The sequence below is a fragment of the Arachis hypogaea genome, chromosome 15 (assembly GCF_003086295.3).
Source record: "Arachis hypogaea cultivar Tifrunner chromosome 15, arahy.Tifrunner.gnm2.J5K5, whole genome shotgun sequence".
Lineage (NCBI taxonomy): Eukaryota > Viridiplantae > Streptophyta > Magnoliopsida > Fabales > Fabaceae > Arachis > Arachis hypogaea.
This window is the reverse complement of record NC_092050.1, coordinates 147,600,697-147,626,785: the sequence shown is the minus strand read 5'-3', so window position 1 is coordinate 147,626,785 and position 26,089 is coordinate 147,600,697. Positions and strand designations below refer to the sequence as shown.

The window sequence follows — 26,089 nt, the reverse complement described above, 5'->3', positions numbered from 1 at the left end:
ATAAATCAGAAAATAGAAATAACAGATATAGATCGGCAAATAGATATAACAGATATAAATCGAAAAATAGAGATAACAGATATAGATCGGCAAATAGAGATAACAGATATAGATCGAAAAATAGAGATACCAGATATAGATTGAAAAATAGAGATATCAGATATAGATCGGATAATAGAGATAACAGATATAAATTGGTAAATAGAGATAACAAATATAGATCGGCAAATAGAGATGATAGATATGGATCGGAAAATAGATATAACAGATATAGATTGGGAAATATAGATAATAGATATAAATTGGGAAATAGAGATAACAGATATAGATTGGCAAATAGGGATAACAGATATAAATTGGCAAATAGAGATAACAGATATAAATTGGCAAATAGAGATAACAGATATAGAACGACAAATAGAGATATCATATATAAATCGAAAAATAGAGATAACAGATATAGGTCAACAAATAGAGATAACAGATATAAATTGGCAAATAGAGATAACAGTTATAAATCGGCAAATAGGGATAACAGATATAAATTGGCAAATAGAGATAACAGATATAAATTGACAAATAGATATAACAGATATGGATTGAAAAATAGAGATAACAGATATAAATTGGAAAATAGAGATAACAGATATAATTTGAAAAATAGAGATAACAAATATAAATTGGAAAATAGAGATAACAGATATATAGATCGGCAAATAGAGATAACAGATATAGATCGAAAAATAGAGATACCAGATACAAATCGGAAAATAGAGATAACAGATAATAGATCGGAAATAGAGATGATAGATATAGTTCGGCCTTTTTCGAGCCTTAATGATTTATTATATGACCTTTGTTTACAAGGGTGCAGGTAATTTTGAAGCCACTGGAAGGAAATGGGACCTATAGAAAGAAGGGTGTTTATTTCGAGTTCCCACAGACGGCACCAATTATTCTTGTGTGAGTAATCTGGACGTAACTCGGTTTTTGGAAGTCGACGCTGAGCTGTTGCCTTCAACGCCGAGCTATAAGTTAGGAAGATCCGAGCTTTTCGTCCAGAGAGATATCACGTTACGGAGAGTATGAACAACGGGGGAGTATGAACAAAGGGGGAGTGTACCTGCAAAAGGCACTCTAATACTTAAGTTAGTACTGTGAATTCAATATATCGTTTGAAGATAAAATATCATACCTTTATAGGTGAGATAAAATAGGTCGATTACGTTTCTATTGATCATCTGAATTGATGAGCAGTTAATAGGTTTTAATAAGTGATAATGTTTGATCGGATGTTTTTATTTCAGGATGTAGTCCATTGAGTCTGATTGTAATGTATAACGCCGAGTTATAACGTAAAACGTCGAGTTATGATGCATAATGCCAAATTATGACATTAAATTTGTAACGGCCGTATCAAGAATAATTAATTTTTTATAAAAACTAAAACAATAAAAAATATATTAATTCTTATTAATACTTTACTATTTAGGATTAAATTTTTTTAAAGTGAGAGAATTAATAAATTTATGAAATAATTTTATAAATTTATTAATTTTTTTACTTTAAAAGAGTTAAATCCTAAACAGTAAAGTATTAACAAAATTTAATGTATTTTTAATTGTTTTAGTTTTTATTTATTAAATATTATAACAATAATACATATAAAATTAGTTAAAATAGTAAATATTTTACATTATAATTGTAAAAATTAGAACTGTGAAAGGATCAGATACAGAGAAAGCTAGAAAGAAGAAAAGCAGAAAAAATGGTAAAATAATTTAAATTTTTTGTCGAAAGAGAATGAAAAATCACAAACATAAAGTTCGATATAGATAGTTACATTATTATATATAAAACAATATGTGAACTAACCAAATCTAGTTAAGATAAAACCAACCAACTAAGTAAGTAAGTTAACCGTCTGTAATTTCTAACTAACCAGCTTCACTATAATTAGCATATAGTATAGGAAATATTTTAAGTGTACCAGAGAATATTGGTGTACCAATTGTTTTAACCGTTGATTTTAATTAATATATATTATATATATTTTTTATAATTCAGATCAACGGTTAAAATAATTGGAGTACCGGTATTCTCGGTGCACTTGAAATATTTTCCATAGTATAATAAGGGAAAAACTACCAAAAGTACCCATAAAGTTTACGTACGCTGACAAAAGTACCCATGAACTAAGAAAATTAACGTTGTACCCATGAAAGATGGGTTCCGTATGACAAAGGTATCCAAATCTTAATTTTTTGTTGATTTTTTAATAAAATTCCTAAACTACCCTACACTCAACCTCAACTCACTTTTTCAACCTTTCATAACTCAATTTGCACCAACTCTTGCTATGGAGTCCAAAACTACTCCTACAACAAACCAGACCGAAATCAATGGTAGTGGTGGTGGTGGTAGAGGATCGGACCTCAACCGATTCACTCATAAGTTTATAATCCATACCCAAACCAAATTAATCAAACACCAAAAAATACTCAAAACATAAAAATTTTCAAATCCATTCATCTAATCTCAATTCACTTTAGCAAAACTAGAAATAGAAAAAGCCATCAACCATAAAAAATCAACAAATTCATTCATCCAATTTGAAATTTATTTCAACAAAAATCAGAAGTAGAAGTAGCCATCAACTGGATCTTCTGTAAATCAATCTCAGTCTTCATAAAAAATAGAAGCAGATTTAAAAAAAATAGAACAGTATCATTTTAGTAATAACTAAATCAATTTCTGAAAAGAAGAAAAATAACATAAAAATATTTAAAAAAAAAAAGAAATACCTTTTTCTTCGCCGGCCGACTGTAACATCGTCAATGTCAGAACCTCCATCCACAGTGCCGCCTCCCTTTCTTCTCTGATTTCTCTTTACCAAACCCGCTTTCTGCATGCAAGAGTACCACGATCCCTCTCTCTTCTCAGGTGTGCGACGACGGTGTTCTCCTCAGTTGGGTCAGATGCACCACAACGACGTTCTCCTCGGCTGCAACAGGCGCACCACGGCAGCATTCTCCTCAGGTTGGGTTATAGGTATGCGATGAAGGTGATGTAGTCACCTTAATAGTGAGAGGGGAAGAGATTAGCGGTAATGGAGTAGGTGGGTGACGGACAGCAATGAGGAGGTAGAAGGAGAGTTTTTGTGACTCTGTGAGGGTTTTTGAGGAATAAGTGAAGAGAGAGGAAAAAGAGAAGAGAGGGAGTGACGGTAGAATGGGGTTAGGGTGGGGTAATTTAGGAATTTTATTAAAAAATCAACAAAAAATTAGGATTTGGACACTTTTGTCATACGGAACCCATCTTTCATGGGTACAGCGTTAATTTCCTTAATTTATGGGTACTTTTGTCAGCGTTCGTAAACTTCATGGTACTTTTGGTAGTTTTTCCGTATAATAAAAATCTATATCAACCAACAATCATTATGATATTTTAATTTAATTTAAGTTTTAAAATAATACTTTTTATAAATATATATAATAATGTTTATTAAAAAATGTATATCAAACTTTTTTTTTCATATTCCTATGATATACATGTAGACAATGAATACAAAAGGGAAATGCATGAATATTTTTTCTCTATTTTTTTTAAGAGAAGAAACTATATATACGCGAGATAAAAGTAAACTACACAAAACATTAGCTACAGCTTATATACGTATAAAGAATAAATTTTGCAAATTTTTCTTCTCAATTAAAAACGAAACATTTTCTCACATAGTTTTTCTAGTCTCACTTAAAATTATATATGGTAAAATCGTATTTAATATTTTCAATTATGAAAAATAAAAAATTGAGAGATTTCATTTTTTGTACAAAAATATATATACGCTTGTTAGGTCACCAATGACCCATCACAATCTAACCCATGATGATGATGATGAATTGATGATGATAAAGTAGATACTCAAGGCAACAATGTTTTAACTTTCAAGTTTCACCCCTCTTAAAGCGCAGGAAATTCTGCAGTTGATCGGTCCTACTTTATTAACTTTTTCATTTTTATTATTTATTAAAAAAAATCTAAAAATTACTTTTGTTTTGGGGAAAAAATGTAAGCACGGATATAGGCTATTTATGGGTCTTCATTAGATCTGGCAATATATACCCTATTTACGGATATTTAATTCGGACTAACTCGTTCGAATAGAGTTGTTTACCTTACCCGTAACGGGTAGGGTATAAATTTGCTTGAGGATAGGGTAGGATACAGATTTAGGGTATATCCTACTTTATTTTACTCGCATTTTTAATATATTATATAATATATATGTAAAAATTATGTATATAGTAAAAAAAGTGAATTTTGTACTTACAATCTTCTTATAAAAATTTAAAATAATTACTAAATTAGTTGATGATCATATTATTTGTAATTTTATGTTGGATTTCTTTAAGATTTTATTATTTTTAATTTTAATTTAAACTTAGTTTTTTATTTTTTATTTTATTAATATGTATAAAATTTGGAATGGTTGAATTTTATATTTATTTAAATTTTTTTTTTTTGCGGGCAGGATAGAGTTTACAACTTTAGGATGCGGGTAGGGTTAGGGTTGAGAGATTCTCAACCCGCAGGTAGAATATGGTAAAATTTTAAAAAGGTTTTCAACCTGCGAATAGGATTAGGATAAAATCTAAGGTAGATACTACAATGAAGATTTTATAATTGTCTTCATGTGAATATATTTCTTTTGGATTATTCTCTACATACAAGTCATTTACACATACAAGTCCATACAAGTCATTTATATTGTATTGTTTAAGAATTTTTTATGTATGTGTATTGATAAGTTCTATATAATTCAAAACTCTTCCTCTCCTTTCTTGCATTATAAAAGTGAATTTTATTCAATTAGGATTAACTTGTATAAACTTGTATGTCAAAAAGACTTGTATGTGTAGTAGGTCTCATTTCTTTTTTACCCTTGGATGATGGATTGTATAGTTAGATTTTGATATTTATAAAAGTATTGTTTTTATTTAAAGTGTGGCTAAATAAATAAACCACACTTTTAACTAAAGTATCTTTATGAGAAAATATTTTTACCATCTTGAATATAGTATCCACCAAAATATAAATCCTACCTTACTCTATACATTATTAAACCTAGTCTTAACGTGACAATTGTACATAGTTCAAGAATTTTGACCGTAAATTCAGGGCCTTTCTATTTATGCTTTATTTGGGTGTGGAAAAAAAATAAAAAAAAAAGAAAAAACAAAGAGAAAATAGAGAGAATAGAAAATAAGAAGAAAAGTATATATATATATATATATATATATGCTTTGACCAAGAAAAAAGAAGAGGAAAATTGAAAAGAAGAAAAATTTAAAATATATAAAATTACATTTATAACTTGTTTATATAAATATATAAGGACCAACAAATAATTTCTTGTTTCAACATTCTTTTTCCAGAATTTTTTTTAATTCTACTGAGCATAAAATTTTTTACGTGGGATTCAGAGTGAATTTTCTCTTCTCTGCTACTGTTTATGTCATCCAGACAAGGTAAAAAAAAATTCTTTTTGGTTGTTATAATAATTAATAAAAATTAAATAAAATAAATTTTAATAATTTTTTTTTATTATCAAATATTTTCGATTCTATTATTACAGCCGGTCAATAGAAAGCAAATTATTTTAAAACATACAATGATGGCTGTTTTTTTATATAATATCTCGTTCTACACTAAAAACAGTTCAATGATAAATTAAAAATAATTTTATATTTTAGAATAATATCAAAAGATGTCACCGGAGATTTATTGTAGCTCTTCCTTCATTCATTCTATTAAGGAGCTCTTGATGAAGATAGAAAGTATTAAAGTTAGACAGATCTAAGAAAGATAGATTTCTGGCTTGTTAAATTCGGACATAAACATGAACCGAGAATTAAGTTTGGGAAGCAGCCACTTCCATGATTGTTTTATTATCTTTTTGCTGTTGCAAGCAGTGTTAAATTCTGCAGAGTGGTAGTGCAATAGGGTTTTTTTTTTTCTTTAGGTCTTGGCCGCGTAATTTATCATAACAAAAAAAAAAGAATTAAAGAAGAAGTTAATTATGTCACCCCTGCTTACGTCACTCGAACACCAAAGTTCCCAACGTGGAACACGATAGCAGTTCACAAACGAAACTTTATTTAATGAATTCAAATATGTAATTAAATTAAGCGGCTGATTTTTTCCTATATGGAAACAAAAAACGTGATGTTCAATAAAATGGAAGAGTGGAAAGAAATTATACTGTTATGGTGTCAGAGAAAAAATGTAAGCTACGTTTTATTTTTTTTTTCTTTTTTTTGGTTCAGCAATTTAGATAAATGCAGGTTGCGTTTTATTATTTTAATGGTTTTTAATTTTTTTTAAATTTTGATTGAGCCCAAAAGCAACTTGCGTTTTATGAGGGTAGTACGTTATTTTTTTTTTTTGAGATAATAAAACGCAGCTTGCGTTTTTTTAGTTTTGCAAGCTTTTTTTTCGAACAAATAAAACGCAAGTTGTGTTTTTTGTGTGCCAGAAATTTTTTTTTGAAAAGCCAAAAACGCAGGATGCGTTTGTTAAAAAAAATATATTTTAAGCAAGAACCCAACCTATAAATACGAAGCAAGATTCATTTAAAATACTTCATTCCACTTCTACTCTTCCTTTTCTTCTTGCTTTCATATATGAAACAGTGCTGAATTTTTTTGGTGTAAAAAAAATCGAGTTATGGAAGGTACTGCAAATTTGCGAGTGTATTATAACGGTGATATTATACCAAATACACACGAAGGAGTGAGTTTTCTTTGTCAATGTCCGTTGTCATTTGTTATACCGTGCACGATGAGTTTTGTAGAGTTGCAAAATGGTCTTTGTGATAACATACAAAATCACATTTCGAAAAGGGTGAGCAATATTTTATACAGGAATCATGTACAAGTATTTGGTGGGCTGATACAGTTTCAAATAATGCCCATCACGGATGACGCCAGCATGCAGCAGATGTTCTGTATTTATCAACAAACCCGATTTCACGTGCCGATGATAGAGCTGTACGTTGAGTTCGAACAGCATTCGAGCCTGGACGTGGCCGGCGAGGAGGTCGATGTTGATGAGTGCGGGGACCTAGATTGGGAAGAAGATAACAACGATAGTGAAGAGGAGTTCGAAGCCAACTATGAAGTCGATGACGAAAACGATGATGGAGACTTGGCAGGCAATCTGGTGATGCAGAATGAAGCGGCCTCGATTGTAAGCCAGCAGCCGTTTGGTGTTCCATCTTTTATGCGGACTCTGGATCTCGAAGTCATGCATGCCCCGGAATTTCCTGAGTATGCGAATAACGGTATGTTATGATTATTAATTCAAGTTACCATTAGTGTGCATTTTATTTGCCTTGTCTGTGTAATGGTGGTGCGCATGTTGTAGGTGAAGGCAACGTTGCGGTGGAAGATGGTGAGTTTAGTGTCGGAATGGAATTTGGCTCTAGAGAGTCGGTGATATCTGCAATCAAAAGCTACACTATCTCTAGAGGAGTTGATTACACTGTGTATGAGTCTGAGCCGCAGACATTCTATGCGAAATGCAAGGGTTATGGTGCCGGGTGCGACTGGCTTATCCGAGCTAGCTTGATTCGAAAGAAAGCTTGTTGGGAGATCAGGAGATACAATGGCAAACACACGTGCACCATGGGCACGATCTCACAAGATCATGCCAAGTTGGACTCAGACACAATTGCAGATGCCATTAGGCCGTTGGTCGAATCAGACCCGTCGATAAAGGTAAAGTCTATTATTGCAGAAGTTCAATCCAGGTTCAACTACACTGTTAGTTACCACAAGGCTTGGTTGGCAAAGCAGAAATCCGTCGCAAAAGTTTTCGGTGATTGGGAAGTTTCTTACCAAACTCTGCCTGTATGGTTGAAAGCAATGACTGCAAAGATGCCGAGGTCTCGTGTCCAGATAAAGACGCTCCCCGTTTACCGTGAGAGTGAGGAGGTTCAAGGTGTAAGAGTTTTGCATCGCGTTTTTTGGAGTTTCTATCCATGTATAGTAGCCTTCCGACATTGCAAGCCACTGGTGCAGGTTGATGGCACACACCTGTATGGAAAATATAAAGGTGCACTTCTAGTTGCCGTTGCACAAGATGGGAATCAAAATATTGTACCTGTTACATTTGCAATAGTCGAGGGTGAGACGGCAGACGCGTAGGAGTTTTTCCTAACCAACTTGCGGAGATATGTTGTTACCATTGATGGCGTCGGTATTATTTCTGACCGCCATAACTCCATCGACGTAGCAATAGCTCGCAGTAACGGTGCATGGTCACCACCAAGAGCGTGGCACATGTTCTGCATCAGGCACATCGGGTCCAACTTCTTAAGGAGGTTTAAGGCTCTGTATTTGCATAAACTTGTTGTTAACACAGATATTTGATTTTGCTGATACGATTCTATTCACAATAATTTTGTGGCATTTGCTTATGATTAAATGGTTTGTATAACAGGATATTCGAGGACGGAACAGGAGTACAACAAGAACAACCAAAGGCTTCAAGAGCGGGGTGAGGCGTACACGCAATGGTGTGATGAGATCGGTGTTGAGAGATGGGTGTTGGCATTCGACGGGGGTCATCGTTGGGGACATATGACGACAAACTTGGTAGAGTGCATACATTATGTCCTGAAGGGTGCACGCAACCTTCCTGTGACTGCGATTGTTAGGTCTACTTTCTATCGGCTAAACGAGTTGTTCACTCGGAAGAGCGCCGAGGCTCATGAGCATGTTTGCAATGGATTCACGTATTCAGAATTTGCCACCAAAAGAGTAGATGAAAATTTTCGACGTGCAGGAAGCATTGTGGTCAATCGGTTTGACAGGCGCAACGAGGTGTTTGAGGTTCGTGAAATGCCAGATGGTTCCGTTTACACTGTTAATCTCGCACAACGACACTGCGACTGTGGCCATTTCCAAGTCGAGCGACTTCCATGTCGCCACGTCCTTGCATGTTGCGCTAACCAGCGTCTTGATTGGCAAGTATATGTGCATGACGTGTACAAGATGTCCGAAATTTGCAAGGTCTATAGAGGCGAGTTTGTCCCGATGGGTGACCCGTATACGTGGGCTCTATATGAAGGAGCGAAGGTGATCGCGAACTGGACATTGAGGCGCGCAACCAAAGGAAGACCCAAATCAACCCGCTACTTGAATGAGATGGATTCGCGGGACATGCGTGGTCCTCGCCGGTGCACTACATGTGGTAAGGAGGGACATAGCCGGAGCCGATGTCCACAGCGCGCAGGTCCAAGCTCTGCCGGGGGTCAATCGTGATTAAGCCTTTTGCATGTTAACGCATTTTAAATTAGTCAGTAATTTTGTATGTAACTTTTTATGACCTATTTAACTTTCCATGAAACTTTTTTTGTGCCTTCATTACTTAGTTCCAACTAGTGTGTAAGCTTTTTTATGTCTTTGTGCCTTTTACTTATGTCTTTGTGCATTTTATTTATATATGCATTAAATAATAACTACGAATGTAGTTAAATTGTGCAACACACGTAACTGAAACAGAAATATACTATACAAATCTAAGTACATAGTAATAGATACAATGACTAATAGAAATATCTAAACATACTATACGATCTACATAAATTGAAACAGACTGAACTAAAAAGCAACAACCTACTTCCTGGGCACCTTCTTCGCATACTGCGATGGGGTGTATTTGTTTGGGGGCGCAGTCTGTGTCCGTAAATTATACCGATGACCTTGAGATATATTGGCGTCACCTACACCGACATCTGGCATGCTGGCACCGCCAGGGTCGACATAACCGGAACTACTCATACTCAGAGCACTATAACCACCATAATGAGACTCGTGCTTGAGGTCATGTCCCAGAAATTCCTCTTCCGGCTGCGGGTACTCATTCAAGTCGAACAACTCGGTGCGCGGCGGTGCGGAAGGACGAGGAGGATCAACATGCCCCGACGATCGATCCATGTCGAAGTCACTGGCATGACCTGATGTCGCACGATGACCAACAGACGGCTCACTACCAGCAAGCCCTTGCTGCCCTAGCGTTGGAAAGAGATGAGATGTCTCTTGCATGAGCCGAGAGAAGCTGATCGAATCAAGTCCACCCAACGGACTAAACTGAACATCAGCTGGAACTACCAGCTGTGGTATGTAGGGATCCGCTACCTGATGTTGTTGTGGTTCAGGTATGTACGGTTGTTGCTCCTGATATACCGGAAACTGTTGGGCATATGCTGGCTCCTGAACGTGCTGCTCGTATGCCGGCACCTGATAATGCTGCTCATATGCCGGCATCATAAATGGGTGCTCAAATGCCGGCATCTGGAAGTGGTGGTCATGTGCCAGCACCTAAATGAAAATGAATGCCACTAATAAATAACGGTAACAGTAATGATAATAAGTAGAGGAAGTAATATTAATACTAATAGACCTTAATGATACCTGAAACCCTTGTTCATACGCCGGATCCTGATGCTGAGGTCCAGCTGGTTGTGGTGGACCTTCTTGTTGTGCGTCGGCGTCGGCTTGTTCAACTGCAACTCTATCTGACAGCTGTAGGTGACCCCTGTACTGCTGAATGTACCAGTCATAGTACAATGGGAGGGGATGGAAGTCGACAATCTCGTCCCCCACTTCCAGTGAGTTATAGCGGCCATAACGCCACATGTCAAGCCATTCCTTGGTCCGCTCTCTCCAGTCATGATGCTGGGCACCGCTCAAACGCCTGTAATGAGCACTGCCGGTCTGAAATGCCGGGTCTGGTGGAAGTTGCTGCAACCCAAACTATCGTCGAACTCGATCTGTTGGGTGCCATTCTATACATTCGAATGACACTAACGGCGACTTTGTGGAGCACATAAACAAATTTGGGTCGAGATCCTGTGGAACAACAACGCCGACATACGGCCGCCATGTAAACTGCACAGCAGTTACCACGAGACCTATTAGTAACATTATTATTCTAAATAAGCACGGTAACATAAATAATTAAAACTTACATCATTGACTCCCATGTCATTGAGTCCTCGCCTAAACTGCGCTGTAGACCTCCGTGTATATCTTGTATGCCGGCGCCAATGACTCCACCTAAACACGAGTAGGATGAACTCAACAACAACAACAACAACAACAACAACAACAACAACAACAACAACAACAATAATAATAATAATAATAATAGTAAAATACAATACCGTCGCGCAAGTGGAACACCAACATCGAGGAGCTCATTTCGCGGTATAGGGGCCATGAACGGCATACGCTCCCACGCCCAAACAAAAAGCAGAATGAGTGGTCCATCCATTTCTTTACAGTTGTACCGTGATACACGATACAACGATCTGTACAGATGTGCCAGACTAGCTGCCCCCAACTGTATTCCGAAATCCGGTAAAAATCTCGAAGTAGAGGCAAAACTTCGAGTTCAAAGACGTAGTAGACTTATCTGGAAACACCACTGTACCAAGCACGCAGAAAATGTGAGCCCTAACATACCGCTCAATAGACTCCTGCGTGTCACACGGTTCAATGTCTCTGCACCGCCGAACCCATGCAAGATTTACCTTGCCCAACACGTGATTGTCCGGACCCGGCTGCCGACCAAAACAAGCGATGCAGTTATCCACTAAAAACTGGTAACTGCTATCCGATCTATCCGTGACAGGTTCTCCGTTAATCTGGAGGCCAAGTATATGTATCACGTCCTCCAGCGTCACCGTCACCTCGCCCACTGGAAGGTGGAACGTGTGGGTTTCTGGCTGCCATCGTTCTACCAAGGCACTCAAGAGTGCAGAATGACTTCTCATTTCGCCTATTCACGAAACGTGTTGAAACCCAGTTAATGCTAATGCCGCCGCAGCTCTCTCATTAAAGGTATCTGGCGGATCAAGCTTTCTAGACAACAAATTTCTGGTCGCCTGCAAAATAAAAAATAATATTTATTCAAATTAACAACAACCAATGCAATAATAATAATAATAATAATAATAATAATAATAATAATAATAATAATAATGATGGTACAGCTACTAGCCTACTACTACTACGAATGATGATGATGATGATGATGATGATACGGCTAATAATAATAATAATAATAATAATAATAATAATAATAATAATAATAATAATAATAATAATAATAATAATACGGTTATTACTAATGATAATAATAACAATAATCATATTAACTACTACTATTATTATTATTACTACTACTAATACAAATAATAATAGTAATAACAATAATAATAATAATATTGCAACTATCAGTAATAATAACAATACCGATAATAATAATAAAAATAACAATAAAACAGTCTAAATAAAATCAAATAAAATAAAAATAAATATATTTATTTATCATGAATTTAAAAAAAATACTTACTAATTGAGGATGATCCAAATACTCAATAATATGTTCTTCATGTAACGTAAAATTGCGAACTATTTTTTTTTTATGAACTAACTAAATTCCTAAATCTTCTACTCTTCTTCTACTTCCTCCCCTTTCTCCAACTACACAGCGCACCAGCCTCCCCTCTTTTCCGCACAATGGAACCCACCTCACCTTTTTTTTTTGCCCCCTCTTTGTTGCTTCAGCGCACCAGCCTCCCCTCTTTCCCACACAATGGAACCCACCTCAACCTTTTTTTTTGCCCCTCTTTATTGCCTCTCCTCCTACGGTTTTTTTTATAAGTGCACGCTCAACATCTCCACTCGAAACGTGTCATGCATGCAACATAGCTTGCTGACAATCGCATCCTACGATTAATTTCTGCCCGCTGACAAACACAACCTACGTTTGTTGAGTTCCAAGCGGTCAACACACAGTAGGTGTCTGTCTCCATGCAGGGAGCTACGACAGGTTGCGAAACTTGACTGTCCGACACTGACAAACGCAACCTGCGTTTTTTGGTTCCTGGCAGTGGCAGATCCACATCTCAGGATTACACGCCATGCACCCATTAAGCTGCATATCACCATTTTTCTATCCATTAAAAAAATAATTTCTGTAATTAAGCACACAAATTATCAATTCGAAAATAAATAATTTTTTCATGTAATATGGTTTTTATTTAATCCCGACACTTCAAAATCCATTCTATTATGCTTTCTCAAATAATTAGAGAAAATTTCACCCCAACAATATAAAAAAGAAAAAGGGAAGAAAAGAGAATAATTTAGAAGTACAAGTTGTGCCATACTCTTTTGTGTATGTTTATTTCTATTTTTATTCACCCTACACCTTTCTGTTTAATTAAAACCAATAAATAGCTTGCTCGTTTTCAATTTCGACCCCAAAGATTATAATTTCTTTAACAGAAAGGTTTCACTTTCTAATTTGTTCTATACTTTTAAAATTGGTGTTTATGTTTAAGAATAATAGAATATAATCCTTAAGATATTTTTTCTCCTTATATTTTTTAAATTTAAAAAATGGATGCTTTTCTTCTAAGTTTTAACATTAATAAGAGGTCCTCTTAAAATTTCTTGTAGGATGCTTTTAGAGCCAATTTATGCTCTTCAATCTTTTTTTCCCTGGTGACTTATCCTCTTCAAAATTACAATAACTTAATTAAGGAGTCTAATCTCTATAATATTATGTCTATAATAGTTATCTTATATTTCTTTTAAAAAAAAAATTATCATGCATTATGCTTGTAGTTTCTTCTTTTTAAAAGTGGTTTTTACTGTTTTGTTAAATAACGTATCATCATAAATTAAGAAAATTCATTTTATTAGTAGAAAGTCAATCAAGAGCTCAATTGCTTCTAATTAAAATATTACAATAGTATCACCTTCTAATTCTTTTTATTATATTTCTTTACTGAATTTGTTATTTTCTTATTGGCTCCGCTATATTAAAATTAAGGACATAGCACCTCTCCTAATTATAGTTATTAGAATCAAACCAACAATAGTTAATTTGACCATAATACTTTATTAATAGATCATTGATTTAATTATTGGATAACTGATCAAACTGATTTATTGGTCATAATTAAATATTTATATGAATTTTATTTTTTCTTATAATAAGTAACTTTTTATTTTATTTTTTATTAAACTAAATATTATTTTTATATTTCAATAATTTATTAATTAATTTATACATATTATAATTTTTTAAGTATTTATTAAAAAATAATATTAATGGATACAAATAACTATGAATAAACGAAATAGGTCATGATTAATAAAAATATTTTTGTTTAATTTTTTAATTTATAAATATACAAAAAAATATTGAATGAAAGGTTTCAATTTAAAATAATATATATAAAGCAAACTAAGTCTGGTTATATAATATATTTAAGGGTTAAGTATAAGGTCAAAAATTTTATTCTTCCTCGATCTTTTTTTACATTCGAATTCGTCCTTAAGATTTAAATTAGTTTTAAAATCGTTCTTTTTTTAATTTTTGGACAAAAATATCCTTATATAGAATCGCACTTTTTCTCACTTTTTTTTACAGATCCACCATTTTTATACCCTCAAATTTCAGAAATCTCGAATCAAAATAATTTCAGACAAAAACTAGATATATATGCAATTAACAGGAAGAAGAACAAGAAAAACCGGTGACAACAAGAACAACAACTAACTGAAGAAGAAGAATCAGCAACAAGTAACAACAAGAAGAGGATGACTCAGACCACCGCCGCGCGTACTGTTGGAGGCGACGCGCGATGAGAAGAGGATGACTCAGACCACCGCCCCCAATGTATCTTTCTGCCCATGTCACCGCCGCCAACATATCTTTCTGCACACATTGCTGCCACCAGTTTCTCTGCTTGCTGCGTTGCTACCACCCGCTTGTCTACTTGCCTGTCTGCTCTTCTTTCTAGCCACATCTCTACTCACTTTTTCGTCCTGTCTTTGTCCACCTTCTTCCTCGTGGTTGCTACCTCTTTCGTCCCTGGTTAAGGCTTACTGTTAGGAAATTAACAGTGAATGGGGAAGATGACGAAATTACCGACGGATTTTGTTCTTCTGTAAAAGTCCGTCGGAAATTATTTACCGACGGATTTTTACCAGTTACCGACAGATTTTTCCTCTGTAAATTCTCCATCCATTTTCCGAAGATGACGAACTTTTTGACGGATTTTTCGTCTGTAATTACAGACGGATTTTCTGTCTGTAATTACAGACAGATTTTCAGACGAATTTTTCATCTGTAATTTGAACTTTGGAAAATCATCTCACACTCTGATTACAGACAGAAAATTCGTCTGTAAATCTGTCAGTAAGGTAAAATATAATTTTTTTTTAGATTTTTCCAATTACAAAATAAACTTATTTTCATACAAAATAAATATAAATTTAATACAAATTTTTATCTAATTTGTATTCGAATATTTATAATATTTCAAAAAATAAATAAATTCATCGTATTATCAAACTAAAAGAAAAGTATTATAAACAAGCAAGTTAATATAATTCAAAACATAAACAAAGTGTATTGATCATCAACTATAATTCCTAGTATATTGTTCAACCATACTAAAACTATCAGCTATAGTCTTCAGTGTCATCTTCATCCTCATCATCATCATAGTCCTCATCTGAAGAGATTGAGGATGGCGGCAGTGGCAGTGATAGTGGAACTGCACTAGAACTACTTGACTTCACTTGGACTCCTAATATAACATAAAATCATAGTTTAAACATCAATAGAATATCTTGCACAAATTCTAAAGGATTGCAATCCAAAGCAAAATTTGTCGCAACAGTCACAAACCATCAGAAACGAAACCTGATCAGGTGCATAGAGAGAAGTGAAGAAAATATACCTTTTTCTTTACATGTGTGCCAAATTTTAAAAGGGCATCTGGCACAATTTGTCCATCTTATCACGCGCACGGTCTTCCAAGACCTATGAATGCAACAAGATTTTTTCACTAGTCAACAAAGGCATTTAAAACAAACACGTGAAAAGATTTTAGTCTAATACCAACCATAAATTCTTCAATATCTTAAATAGTCATTTTTAAAGTTAGGCTAGTACCAACCATATCCATCCAAGTTACTCGAATATCTTACAAAGGTGGAAAAAGGCTGATCTATGGATTTTGTCATCATTACTTACTGGATATTATGAGCAAGACCTTTAAACACACAAATATCCAAGTTAGGCTTACACAGTATAAGGCGAAAGTGACTTTTTCGCAACCAGTTTTGGTTGTACAGTTTCCTTCTCAGTGGCTGTGGCAATGGCAGGTTCTGAGGGAGCCGGATCACTGACGGCTGCAGCATCCGATTTCTGCATATCTCTGCAGCATCCAAGAAATGTAAGGTCTTTGAGATGATATCTTTGCAAGAAGCTCTTTCGTGGGATTCAGCGGCGCAGTTGTCTCTGCTACACCTCCACTATTTTACAATATGCAAGATCAGGGTTATTGGCCATGACTGCCATAAGTTCTGCCACCTACCATGAAACAGAACTTGTTATTTTTGCTCTGTCATTCATAGGACTAGTTTTACAAAATTGGAAATCAGCACAAAATTTTACATGTTAAGCACCTGAAGGTTTGATACTTGACCCCCAAATAAAGTGTCTTCTGTTGATAGTGTTAGGTTATGAGTTTCCTTGTAAGAATTCGTCGGCCGCTCCATACCTCCAGGTCTCACTATCTGAAGAACAATGTTAATAGTTTTAGACAGTTAGGATCTTGCTTTCTGGCATAACTACCATCATAATCTTGAAAGTGAAAAATCACATGCAGTACTGTTTTTAATATGAAGTTGATAGTTAAAAAAAGACTTCAAGATCGAAAATTCAGCAATCAGTTGAACTTCTTGTTAAAATATGATAATATCAGAAAGAATTTCATTAATGCTCACTTGAGAATAGTTGCAGGTAAACCAAATTTGTTTGTTCCCAATGAAGTAACCAGTATGAAGTAATTTACTTTGGCAACAGTTGCTGCATCATAGAAAAAACAAAACCATTTTGAGTTTTCATCATATTAAGACATTAGTCTTAACTAAATAACAAGGAACAAATTGTTATGACAGTTTTGTGTTTCAAGATTAGGACTTAACAAGATCTTAACATAAGAGTGAAGAATCTTGTCTTACCAGCATCAATAAGGCTTTTGGTGGCGCGATAATCGATTCAACAAGGGCCAGTGATGTCAAAAACTTCCTTCTCACTAGCACCAATGGAACATATAACTGTTGATGCATTCCCCAGTACTGGTCCAATTTGATCTGGTTTCTCCAAATCGCATTCCGTAATTTCAAGCTTCTCTACAGCTGGGCTAAAAACCAAAAACATTCTCTTGTCATTCAATACATCAGCATTTTCTTTATTGCCAAACCTACACAAATCATGAAATCCATAAACTTTCTTGTCTTACTTTGACTCCCTCCACTTGTTCCATCATCAAGCTTTATTTGCTCAACACTCTGCATATGTTCTATATCTTAATGCACATCCTTTTCATATCAAGCACTAATGGATACCAAATCTTGTTCATAAGATAGAACCTGTACCTTGATTAGTAGACCAGCTCTCTCAGCACTCCTCACTCTAGCTCTTACTTTAAATCCAAGTTTTATAAGCTCTCTGAAATAAAACTATCACTAGTCAGCATTTTAAAGAAAATAAGTTTCTTCTTAAAGAACAAGTGAATTAAAGAGTACTAACAAATGTACCTAACAGTTCTTGAACCAACTCTACCAGTAGTACCAGCAACAAATACTAAGTTATCATCCTTGGAATCTGTTTTCTCAGGAATTCCCTCAATTTTTGTTGAACCTTATATAGAGTATAAACATTAACATTCATATTGGTGATCATCAACACAAACCAAACATGTATAGCAAAATTATATATCTAACAGTTCTATCTGAATCACCTTAAGCTTGAGCTCTAATGCAGTGGAACTTGTGAGGCTTAGTGATTACTCACAATTAAATTTAACCTAAAAAAAGAGAAAGAACTTGGTGGTGCTTCTTTAATCTTTGCTGTGTCTTGCACTAGAACAGGAGTCTCCTTAATAACTGGTGGTGTTTCTTCAATGGCTTTCTGTGCTGTCTCACGCTCTTTAACTGCTCTGGCATTTTCTTCATCTACCTGTATTTGCATTTGCTTCATCTACTTGTATTCAAAATCGAACCAACCAAAAAATGGCACTATGTCAAATAAAGTTCACTCGTAGATATACAAATAAAATACAATACAAAAGAAACTTACAGAGATAACCAACCCTTGGGTTGCTAGCCTCTACTTCATTAGCAACACAAAGAATGGGAGCTATCTCAACTAGTAGGGAAGGCACCACTTCACTATCTAAGATTGGGTCTGCCCCCAAATTTCCAGCAGTCTATACTATTCATATAGTCAGTAACTCAGTATAAATGGTAAGTTCACCTTCATAATTAAGCAATGAATATATATATATATATATATATATATAATTTCCCCAGAACCCCGATGCTATGATCACCAAACACAGCTAGAAGAAGAAAAAGATTTGCATATTAAAAGATGACAAGAAGAGACGATGACAAACCTCTGACGAAGAGAAAAAAAGCAGAGACGAGAACGGCGGAGAGAGCTCGTAAGACAAGAGCAAATTGAAAGACTTGATCCATTGCAAGGAAAATCAAAATACCATCAACCAGGACAAAATCAATTGAAAAGTCCAATAAATAAATACATAATGATATGAACTATGTACCTTTCCATTGTGATGATCCACCAGCAATCCAATAAATAAATAGTATACTATGCACATTCTCTTCATGTCTCAGCTTTCTCTTCAACTTATCAACTTGTCAAGTTTGAAAACATTAATTTACTCTATGTACTAAAAATTTATTTCACTAATAAATTATCACATACATCTTGTATCAAAGCCATTTCCCTTTCTCGATTCGGTCGACGCCCATTTTTCTGTGCAGGCATTGCTTTGCTCCCTCTACTTTCCATCTTGTCCTGCTTTGCACATTCAGAGATAGAATCTTCGAAAAGCAGCAAAAAGAGAGAACTAGCTAGAGTCTCTGATATGTTTCTTATGACAAGTAAAAGAACCAAGCTTCCACTTTTCAGATTCGGATAATATTCAAAAGAGGAAGAGAAATTCTATCTGCCTACTACAGTTAAATTAGTTTAACCATTGAAATCAAAACTCTTTTAGTGTATAGTGTATAACTAATTCTATCTTGCAAATTGCCTAAACAATAGAACAATTAACACACTACGACAAACAAACAACCAAGGTAAAAAGCAAAAATGAAAAATGATCAAAGCTTATTCAAAATGCAAATACCTTATCAAGGTAAAGCTATTCAAGAAACTTGTTCAGTGGTGCACGAATTGTGAATCACACTTTTCACAACGCGTACAACTAACCAGCAAGTGCACTGGGTCGTCCAAGTAATACCTCACGTGAGTAAGGGTCGAATCCCACAGAGATTGTTGGTTTGAAGCAATCTATGGTTATCTTGTAAATCTTAGTCAGGAAGTCAATTATGTTTATCAGTTGAATTGCGAATAACCAAGAGAGCATAAATTAAAGGTTACTTGTTGTGCAGTAATGGAGAATATGTTGGAGTTTTGGAGATGCTTTGTCTTCTGAATCTCTGCTTTCCTCTGTCTTCTGATTCATGCACGCACGTCCTCCTATGGCAAGCTGTGTGTTGGTGGATCACCGTTGTCAATGGCTACCATCCATCCTTCCAGTGAAAACTACGCTCACGCACTCTGTCACAGCACGGCTAATCACCGGTTGGTTCTCGATCCGGTTGGAATAGGATTTACTATCCTTTTGCATCTGTCACTAACGCCCAGCCTTCAGGAGTTTGAAGCTCGTCACAGTCATTCAATCATTGAATCCTACTCGGAATACCACAGACAAGGTTTAGACTTTCCGGATTCTCATGAATGCCGCCATCAGTTCTAGCTTATACCACAGAGATTCTGATTAAGGAATCTAAGAGATACTCATTCAATCGGATATAGAACGGAGGTGGTTGTTAGGCACACATTCATGGTTTGAGGAAGGTGATGAATGTCACGAATCATCACCTTCATCACAGTTAAGCGCGAATGAACATCTTAGATAGGAACAAGCGTGTTTGAATGGAAAACAGAAATACTTGCATTAATTCATTGAGACACAACAGAGCTCCTCACCCCCAACAATGGGGTTTAGAGACTCATGCCATCAGAGAATACAAAGTTTAGATCTGAAATGTCATAAGATTCAAAATAAGTCTCTAAAAGTTGTTTAAATACTAAAATAGTAGCCTAGGGTTACAAAATATGAGTAGACTATGATGGATGATGCAGAGATCCACTTCTGGGGCCCACTTGGTGTGTGCTGGGCTGAGACTTAAGCAATTCATGTGCAGAGGCCATTTGTGGAGTTGAACGCCAGTTTTTATGCCAGTTTGGGCGTTCAACTCCAGCTTTTGATCCTTTTCTGGCGCTGGACGCCAGAATTGGGCAGAGAACTGGCGTTGAACGCCAGTTTACGTCATCTATCCTTGTGCAAAGTATGAACTATTATATATTGCTGGAAAGCCCTGGATGTCTACTTTCCAACGCAATTGGAAGCACGCCATTTCGAGTTCTGTAGCTCCAGAAAATCCACTTTGAGTGTAGGGAGGTCAGAATCCAACAGCATCAGCAGTCCTTTTTCAGCCTGAATCAGATTTTTGCTCAGCTCCTTCAATTTCAGCCAGAAAAATACCTGAAATTACAGAAAAACACACAACTCATAGTAAAGTCCAGAAATATAAATTTTTCCTAAAAACTAATAAAAATAGACTAAAAACTAGCTAAAACATACTCAAAACTATATGAAATTATCCCCAAAAAGCGTATAAAATATCCGCTCATCACAACACCAAACTTAAACTGTTGCTTGTCCTCAAGCAACTAGACAAATAAAATAGAAGACTAATAGGTTGAGAAGCAATAATATCTCAGAGTTTTGATTGAAGCTCAGATCCTAATTAGATGAGCGGGACTAGTAGCTTTTTGCTTCTGAATAGTTTTGGCATCTCACTTTATCCATTGAAGCTCAGAGTGATTGGCATCTATAGGAACTCAGAATTCAGATAATGTTATTGATTCTCTTAGTTCAGTGTGATGATTCTTGAACACAGCTTCTTTATGAGTCTTGGCCGTGGCCCTAAGCACTTTGTTTTCCAGTATTACCACCGGATACATAAATGCCACAGACACATAATTGGGTGAACCTTTTCAGATTGTGACTCAGCTTTGCTAAAGTCCCCAATTAGAGGTGTCCAGAGTTCTTAAGCACACTCTTCTTTTGCTTTGGACCTTGACTTTAACCGCTCAGTCTCAAGTTTTCACTTGACACCTTCACGCCACAAGCACATGGTTAGGGACAGCTTGGTTTAGCCGCTTAGACCAGGATTTTATTCCTTTAGGCCCTCCTATCCACTGATGCTCAAAGCCTTGGGATCCCTTTTATTTGCCCTTGCCTTTTGGTTTTAAGGGTTACTGGCTTTTTCTACTTGCTTTTTTTTTTTTTTTTTTTGCAAGCTTTGTTCTTTGCTACTTTTTCTTGCTTCAAGAATCATTTTTTTGATTTTTCAGATTATCAATAACATGTTTCATGTTCATCATTCTTTCAAGAGCCAACATATTTAACAGTCTTAAACAACAAATTCAAAAGACATATGCACTGTTCAAGCATTCATTCAGAAGACAGAAAGCATTGCCACCACATTTAACCAATTAGAATTTCTTTTATTAAACTCGAAATTTTATTGCTTCTTATTCAAAAGATCTACTATTTTATTCATGTTTAATGATGATGAGAAAAATAAACTATAGCTTAATTGGAGACAAAATCAAATAGATACTGATTACTATTATATGACTTCTAAGGTAAACTTTTATAAGGACACTGTCACAGAGTTAAGGCAGAAATTGGAAATTAACAACCTTTATTCTGGGGGCACGGGGGTTCCTCTGATCCTTGGGATGCTTGGTATTACAAGAGAAGACTTTTGGCGCTTCAGTTCCCTTAAGTCACGCCCCTGCTCCTCTTGTTCTTTAAACATATAGGTCAGCATTTGACTGTGTTCCTTCTGTTGTTTTATTATTTGCTCCATAGCCTCCTGTATCTTGGTGACAGACGTCTCAAGATATTCCCAATATTCCGCTTGAGGGATCTCTGGGAGGAATTCCTGTGCTCTCTTCTTGATGGGATCCTCCTGTGCTTGTTGTCTCTCCATTGATGCTTTGGTGATTGACTTTTCAATTAGGATATATTCAGTTATTCCCATTCTTACTCCAGCGTCCTTGCAGAGCAGAGAAATCACGCTTGGATAAGCCAATCTGGCCTCTTTTGAATTTTTATTAGCAATCTTGTAGAGTTCAGTGGAAATCAGCTGATGAACCTCCACTTCCTTCCCCGTCATGATGCAATGAATCATCACTGCTCTTTTAACTGTGATTTCAGAACGGTTGCTAGTGGGCAACAGAGAACGCCCAATGAAGTCCAGCCATCCTCTGGCAACTGGTTTGAGATCCTCTCTCTTGAGTTGATTTGGGACGCCCTTTGGGTTGGTGGTCCACCTGGCTCCAGGGATACATATGTCCTCTAGAATCTTATCCAGGCCAATGTCTGCTCTCATCATCCTCCTGTTGAAGGAGTCTGGATCATCCTTTAGCTGAGGTAGCTTTAATATCTCTCTGATCTTGTCAGGGGTGGTATGAACAATCTTTCCCCTGACCATGGTCCGAAATTCGTAGCAGGCAGTTCCAGATAGTCTTTGCTTGTCAGTCTGCCACATATTAGCATAGAACTCCTGGACCATGTTCCTTCCTACTTTCGTTTCAGGATTAGCTAGGACTTCTCAGTTCCTGATTCGAATTTGCTCCTGGATCTCTGGATATTCGTCTTCTTTCAGATCGAATCTAACTTCCGGGATCACTGATCTCAGACCCATTACTTTAAGATAATGGTCTGAATATTCTTTAGATAAGAACCTCCCTTGATTCCAAAGTGGTTTTGGAACGCTCTCTTTCTTGCCTCTTGGAGTGGATTGTTTTCCTTTGGGAGCCATGATCTTAGTGATCTCGGATAAACATACCAAACTTAGAGGTTTGCTTGTCCTCAAGCAAAAGAAAAGAAAGGAGAGGGATAGAAGGAGATCAAGGTGCACTTGTTGATGGAGGAGGGGGGAGGCCGAACCCAAATTTAAAGGGGTGGGGGGTGGATTTTCGAAAAATTGGAAGAGATAAGATAAAAAGATTGAGTTGAAAAAGATAAGATAGAAGATATAGTTTGATTTTGAAAAGATAGGATAGATTTTTTAAAAAGATAAATCTGGATTTTGAAAAAGATAATATGAAAAAGATATTGAAAAGATTTTAGAGTGAAAAAGATAGATTTGTTTTTGGAAAAGATTTGAAAAGAGTTGGATTGAATTTGCAAAGAGGGTGTGTGCTTATGAATTAAGATACATTTGATATTTTGAAAGTAGGATTTTTTGAAATCAGGGTTCTTGACATGTTTATGTAAATAAAATCATGTATTGAATCATAAAATTTTAAATTAGAATGGAAAAACGTGTGGAAAAATGAATTTGGCTCCTCCCTGCCTTCCTGGCGTTTGAACGCCCAAACACTGCTTGTTTTGGGCGTTCAGCGCCCAAATGCTGATCTCCTGGGCGTTCAACGCCCAGTTGCTGCCATTACTGGCGTTCAACGCCCAGTGGGTGGCCATTTCTGGCGTTGAACGCCCAGATTGCTACCATTACTGGCGTTCAGCGCCCAGTGGATGCCCATTTTGGGCGCTGAACGCCCAAAATGCCCTTTTACTGGCGTTTTCTTGCCATTGAGCTCTTTTACTCTGTTTTGTGTGCCGAGGTCTTCTGTAAATGATTATTTACCTTGTTGTCAATGAACTTTATATGAACAAATAAAAATAAAAATAGAAATAGGGCAAAATGCTTAGAGGATTGTTGCCCCATGGCTGGGTTGCCTCCCAGCAAGCGCTTCTTTATTGTCTTTAGCTGGACCTTGCTGAGCTTTTAATCTAGCTTCAGCCTTGAGCATTCTTGCTCAATGTTGCCTTCAAGATAATGCTTGATTCTCTGTCCATTGACAATGAACTTCTTATCAGAATCAATATCTTGAAGCTCCACATAACCATATGGTGACACACTTGTAATCACGTATGGTCCCCTCCACCGGGATTTCAGTTTCCCGGGGAATAGCCTGAGTCTAGAGTTAAACAACAGGACCTTCTGTCCTGGTTCAAAGATTCTAGATGACAGCTTTTTGTCATGCCATTTTTTTTATTTTTCTTTATAAAGCTTGGCATTTTCGAAAGCTGTGAATCTGAATTCCTCTAGCTCATTTAGCTGGAGCAATCGCTTTTCTCCAGCTAATTTGGCATCAAAGTTTAGGAATCTGGTTGCCCAGTAGGCCTTATGTTCCAGTTCCACGGGCAGGTGACATGCCTTACCATACACCAGTTGGTATGGAGAGGTCCCTATAGGGGTCTTGAATGCTGTTCTGTAAGCCCACAGAGCATCATCCAAGCTCCGTGCCCAATCCTTTCTACGGGTATTTACTGTCCGTTCCAGGATTCTCTTTAATTCTCTATTAGAGACTTCAGCTTGCCCGTTGGTTTGTGGATGATATGGAGTGGCCACCTTGTGGCGAATTCCATATCGAACCATGGCAGAGTAAAGCTTTTTATTGCAGAAGTGAGTGCCCCCATCACTGATTAGTACTCTAGGGACACCAAACCTGCTAAAGATATGTTTCTGGAGGAACTTTAGCACTGTTTTAGTATTATTGGTGGGCGTGGCAATAGCCTCAACCCATTTTGATATGTAGTCAACTACCACTAGAATATAAGTGTTTGAGTATGATGGTGGGAAAGGTCCCATGAAGTCAATTCCCCATACGTCAAACAACTCAATTTCCAAGATTCCTTGTTGAGGCATGGCGTAACCATGAGGCAGGTTACCAGCTCTTTGGCAACTGTCACAATTACGTACAAACTCGCGGGAATCTTTATAGAGTGTGGGCCAATAGAAGCCACATTGGAGGACCTTGGTGGCTGTTCGCTCACCTCCAAAATGGCCTCCATATTGAGATCCGTGGCAATGCCACAGGATCTTCTGTGCTTCTTCTCTAGGCACACACCTACGGATAATTCCGTCTGCACATCTCTTAAAGAGATAGGGTTCATCCCACAAGTAGTACTTTGCATCAGTAATTAATTTCTTCTTTTGTATCCTGTTGTACTCCTTGGGTATGAATCTTGCAGCTTTATAGTTTGCAATATCGGCAAACCATGGTGCTTCCTGAATGGCGAATAAATGCTCATCAGGAAACGTCTCAGAGATCTCAAGAGAAGAGAGGGGCGTCCCTTCCAATGGCTCTATCCGGGACAGATGATCAGCCACTTGGTTCTCTGTCCCTTTTCTGTCTCTTATTTCTATATCAAACTCTTGCAGAAGCAATACCCATCTGATGAGCCTGGGTTTTGAATCCTGCTTTGTGAGTAGATATTTAAGAGCAGCATGATCAGTATACACAATCACTTTTGATTCTACTAAGTATGATCTGAACTTGTCAATGGCGTAAACCACTGCAAGTAATTCTTTTTCTGTGGTAGTGTAATTTTTCTGGGCGTCATTCAGAACGCGACTGGCATAGTAAATGACATGCAGAAGCTTGTCATGCCTCTATCCCAATACTGCACCAATGGCATGATCACTGGCATCACACATTAACTCAAATGGTAATGTCCAGTCTGGTGCAAAAATGACTGGTGCTGTGACCAGCTTAGCCTTCAGCATTTCAAACGCCTGCAGGCACTTTGTGTCAAACACAAATGGCGTGTCAGCAGCTAGCAGATTGCTTAGAGGTTTTGCGATTTTTGAAAAATCCTTTATAAACCTCCTATAGAATCCTGCATGCCCCAGAAAGCTTCTGATTGCCTTAACATTGGCAGGTGGTGGTAATTTTTCAATTACCTCTATTTTTTCTTGATCCACCTCTATTCCCTTGTTTGAGATTTTATGCCCAAGAACAA

General features: G+C 36.4%; 2 protein-coding genes and 1 pseudogene across 2 annotated transcripts; 1 reads left to right on the top strand and 2 right to left on the bottom strand.

Annotated features, from left to right (window-relative positions):
- The first annotated feature begins 7,928 nt into the window (after nucleotides 1-7,928).
- Nucleotides 7,929-9,329, top strand: LOC140179405 (uncharacterized). The gene is made up of 2 exons (XM_072218280.1): nucleotides 7,929-8,190; nucleotides 8,506-9,329. The coding sequence occupies exons 1-2, from the start codon at nucleotides 7,929-7,931 to the stop codon at nucleotides 9,327-9,329; spliced, it is 1,086 nt and encodes a 361-aa protein (XP_072074381.1).
- Nucleotides 9,330-11,398: 2,069 nt separating this feature from the next.
- On the bottom strand, nucleotides 11,399-11,845 carry LOC140179404 (protein MAIN-LIKE 1-like). The gene has a single exon (XM_072218279.1). It carries the CDS (start codon nucleotides 11,843-11,845, stop codon nucleotides 11,399-11,401), a length of 447 nt encoding a protein of 148 aa, XP_072074380.1.
- Nucleotides 11,846-11,854: 9 nt separating this feature from the next.
- Nucleotides 11,855-18,981, bottom strand: LOC140179403 (protein TIC 62, chloroplastic-like; annotated as a pseudogene).
- Between the last annotated feature and the right edge of the window lie 7,108 nt (nucleotides 18,982-26,089).

Bases quoted from the DNA above. Each gene is read 5' to 3' on its own strand.
- LOC140179405 (XM_072218280.1), top strand. From the start codon at position 7,929: ATGACTGCAAAGATGCCGAGGTCTCGTGTCCAGATAAAGACGCTCCCC. The intron at 8,191-8,505 runs GTGAGACGGCAG...TTTGTATAACAG, and splicing joins TACATTTGCAATAGTCGAGG to GATATTCGAGGACGGAACAG.
- LOC140179404 (XM_072218279.1), bottom strand. From the start codon at position 11,845: ATGAGAAGTCATTCTGCACTCTTGAGTGCCTTGGTAGAACGATGGCAG.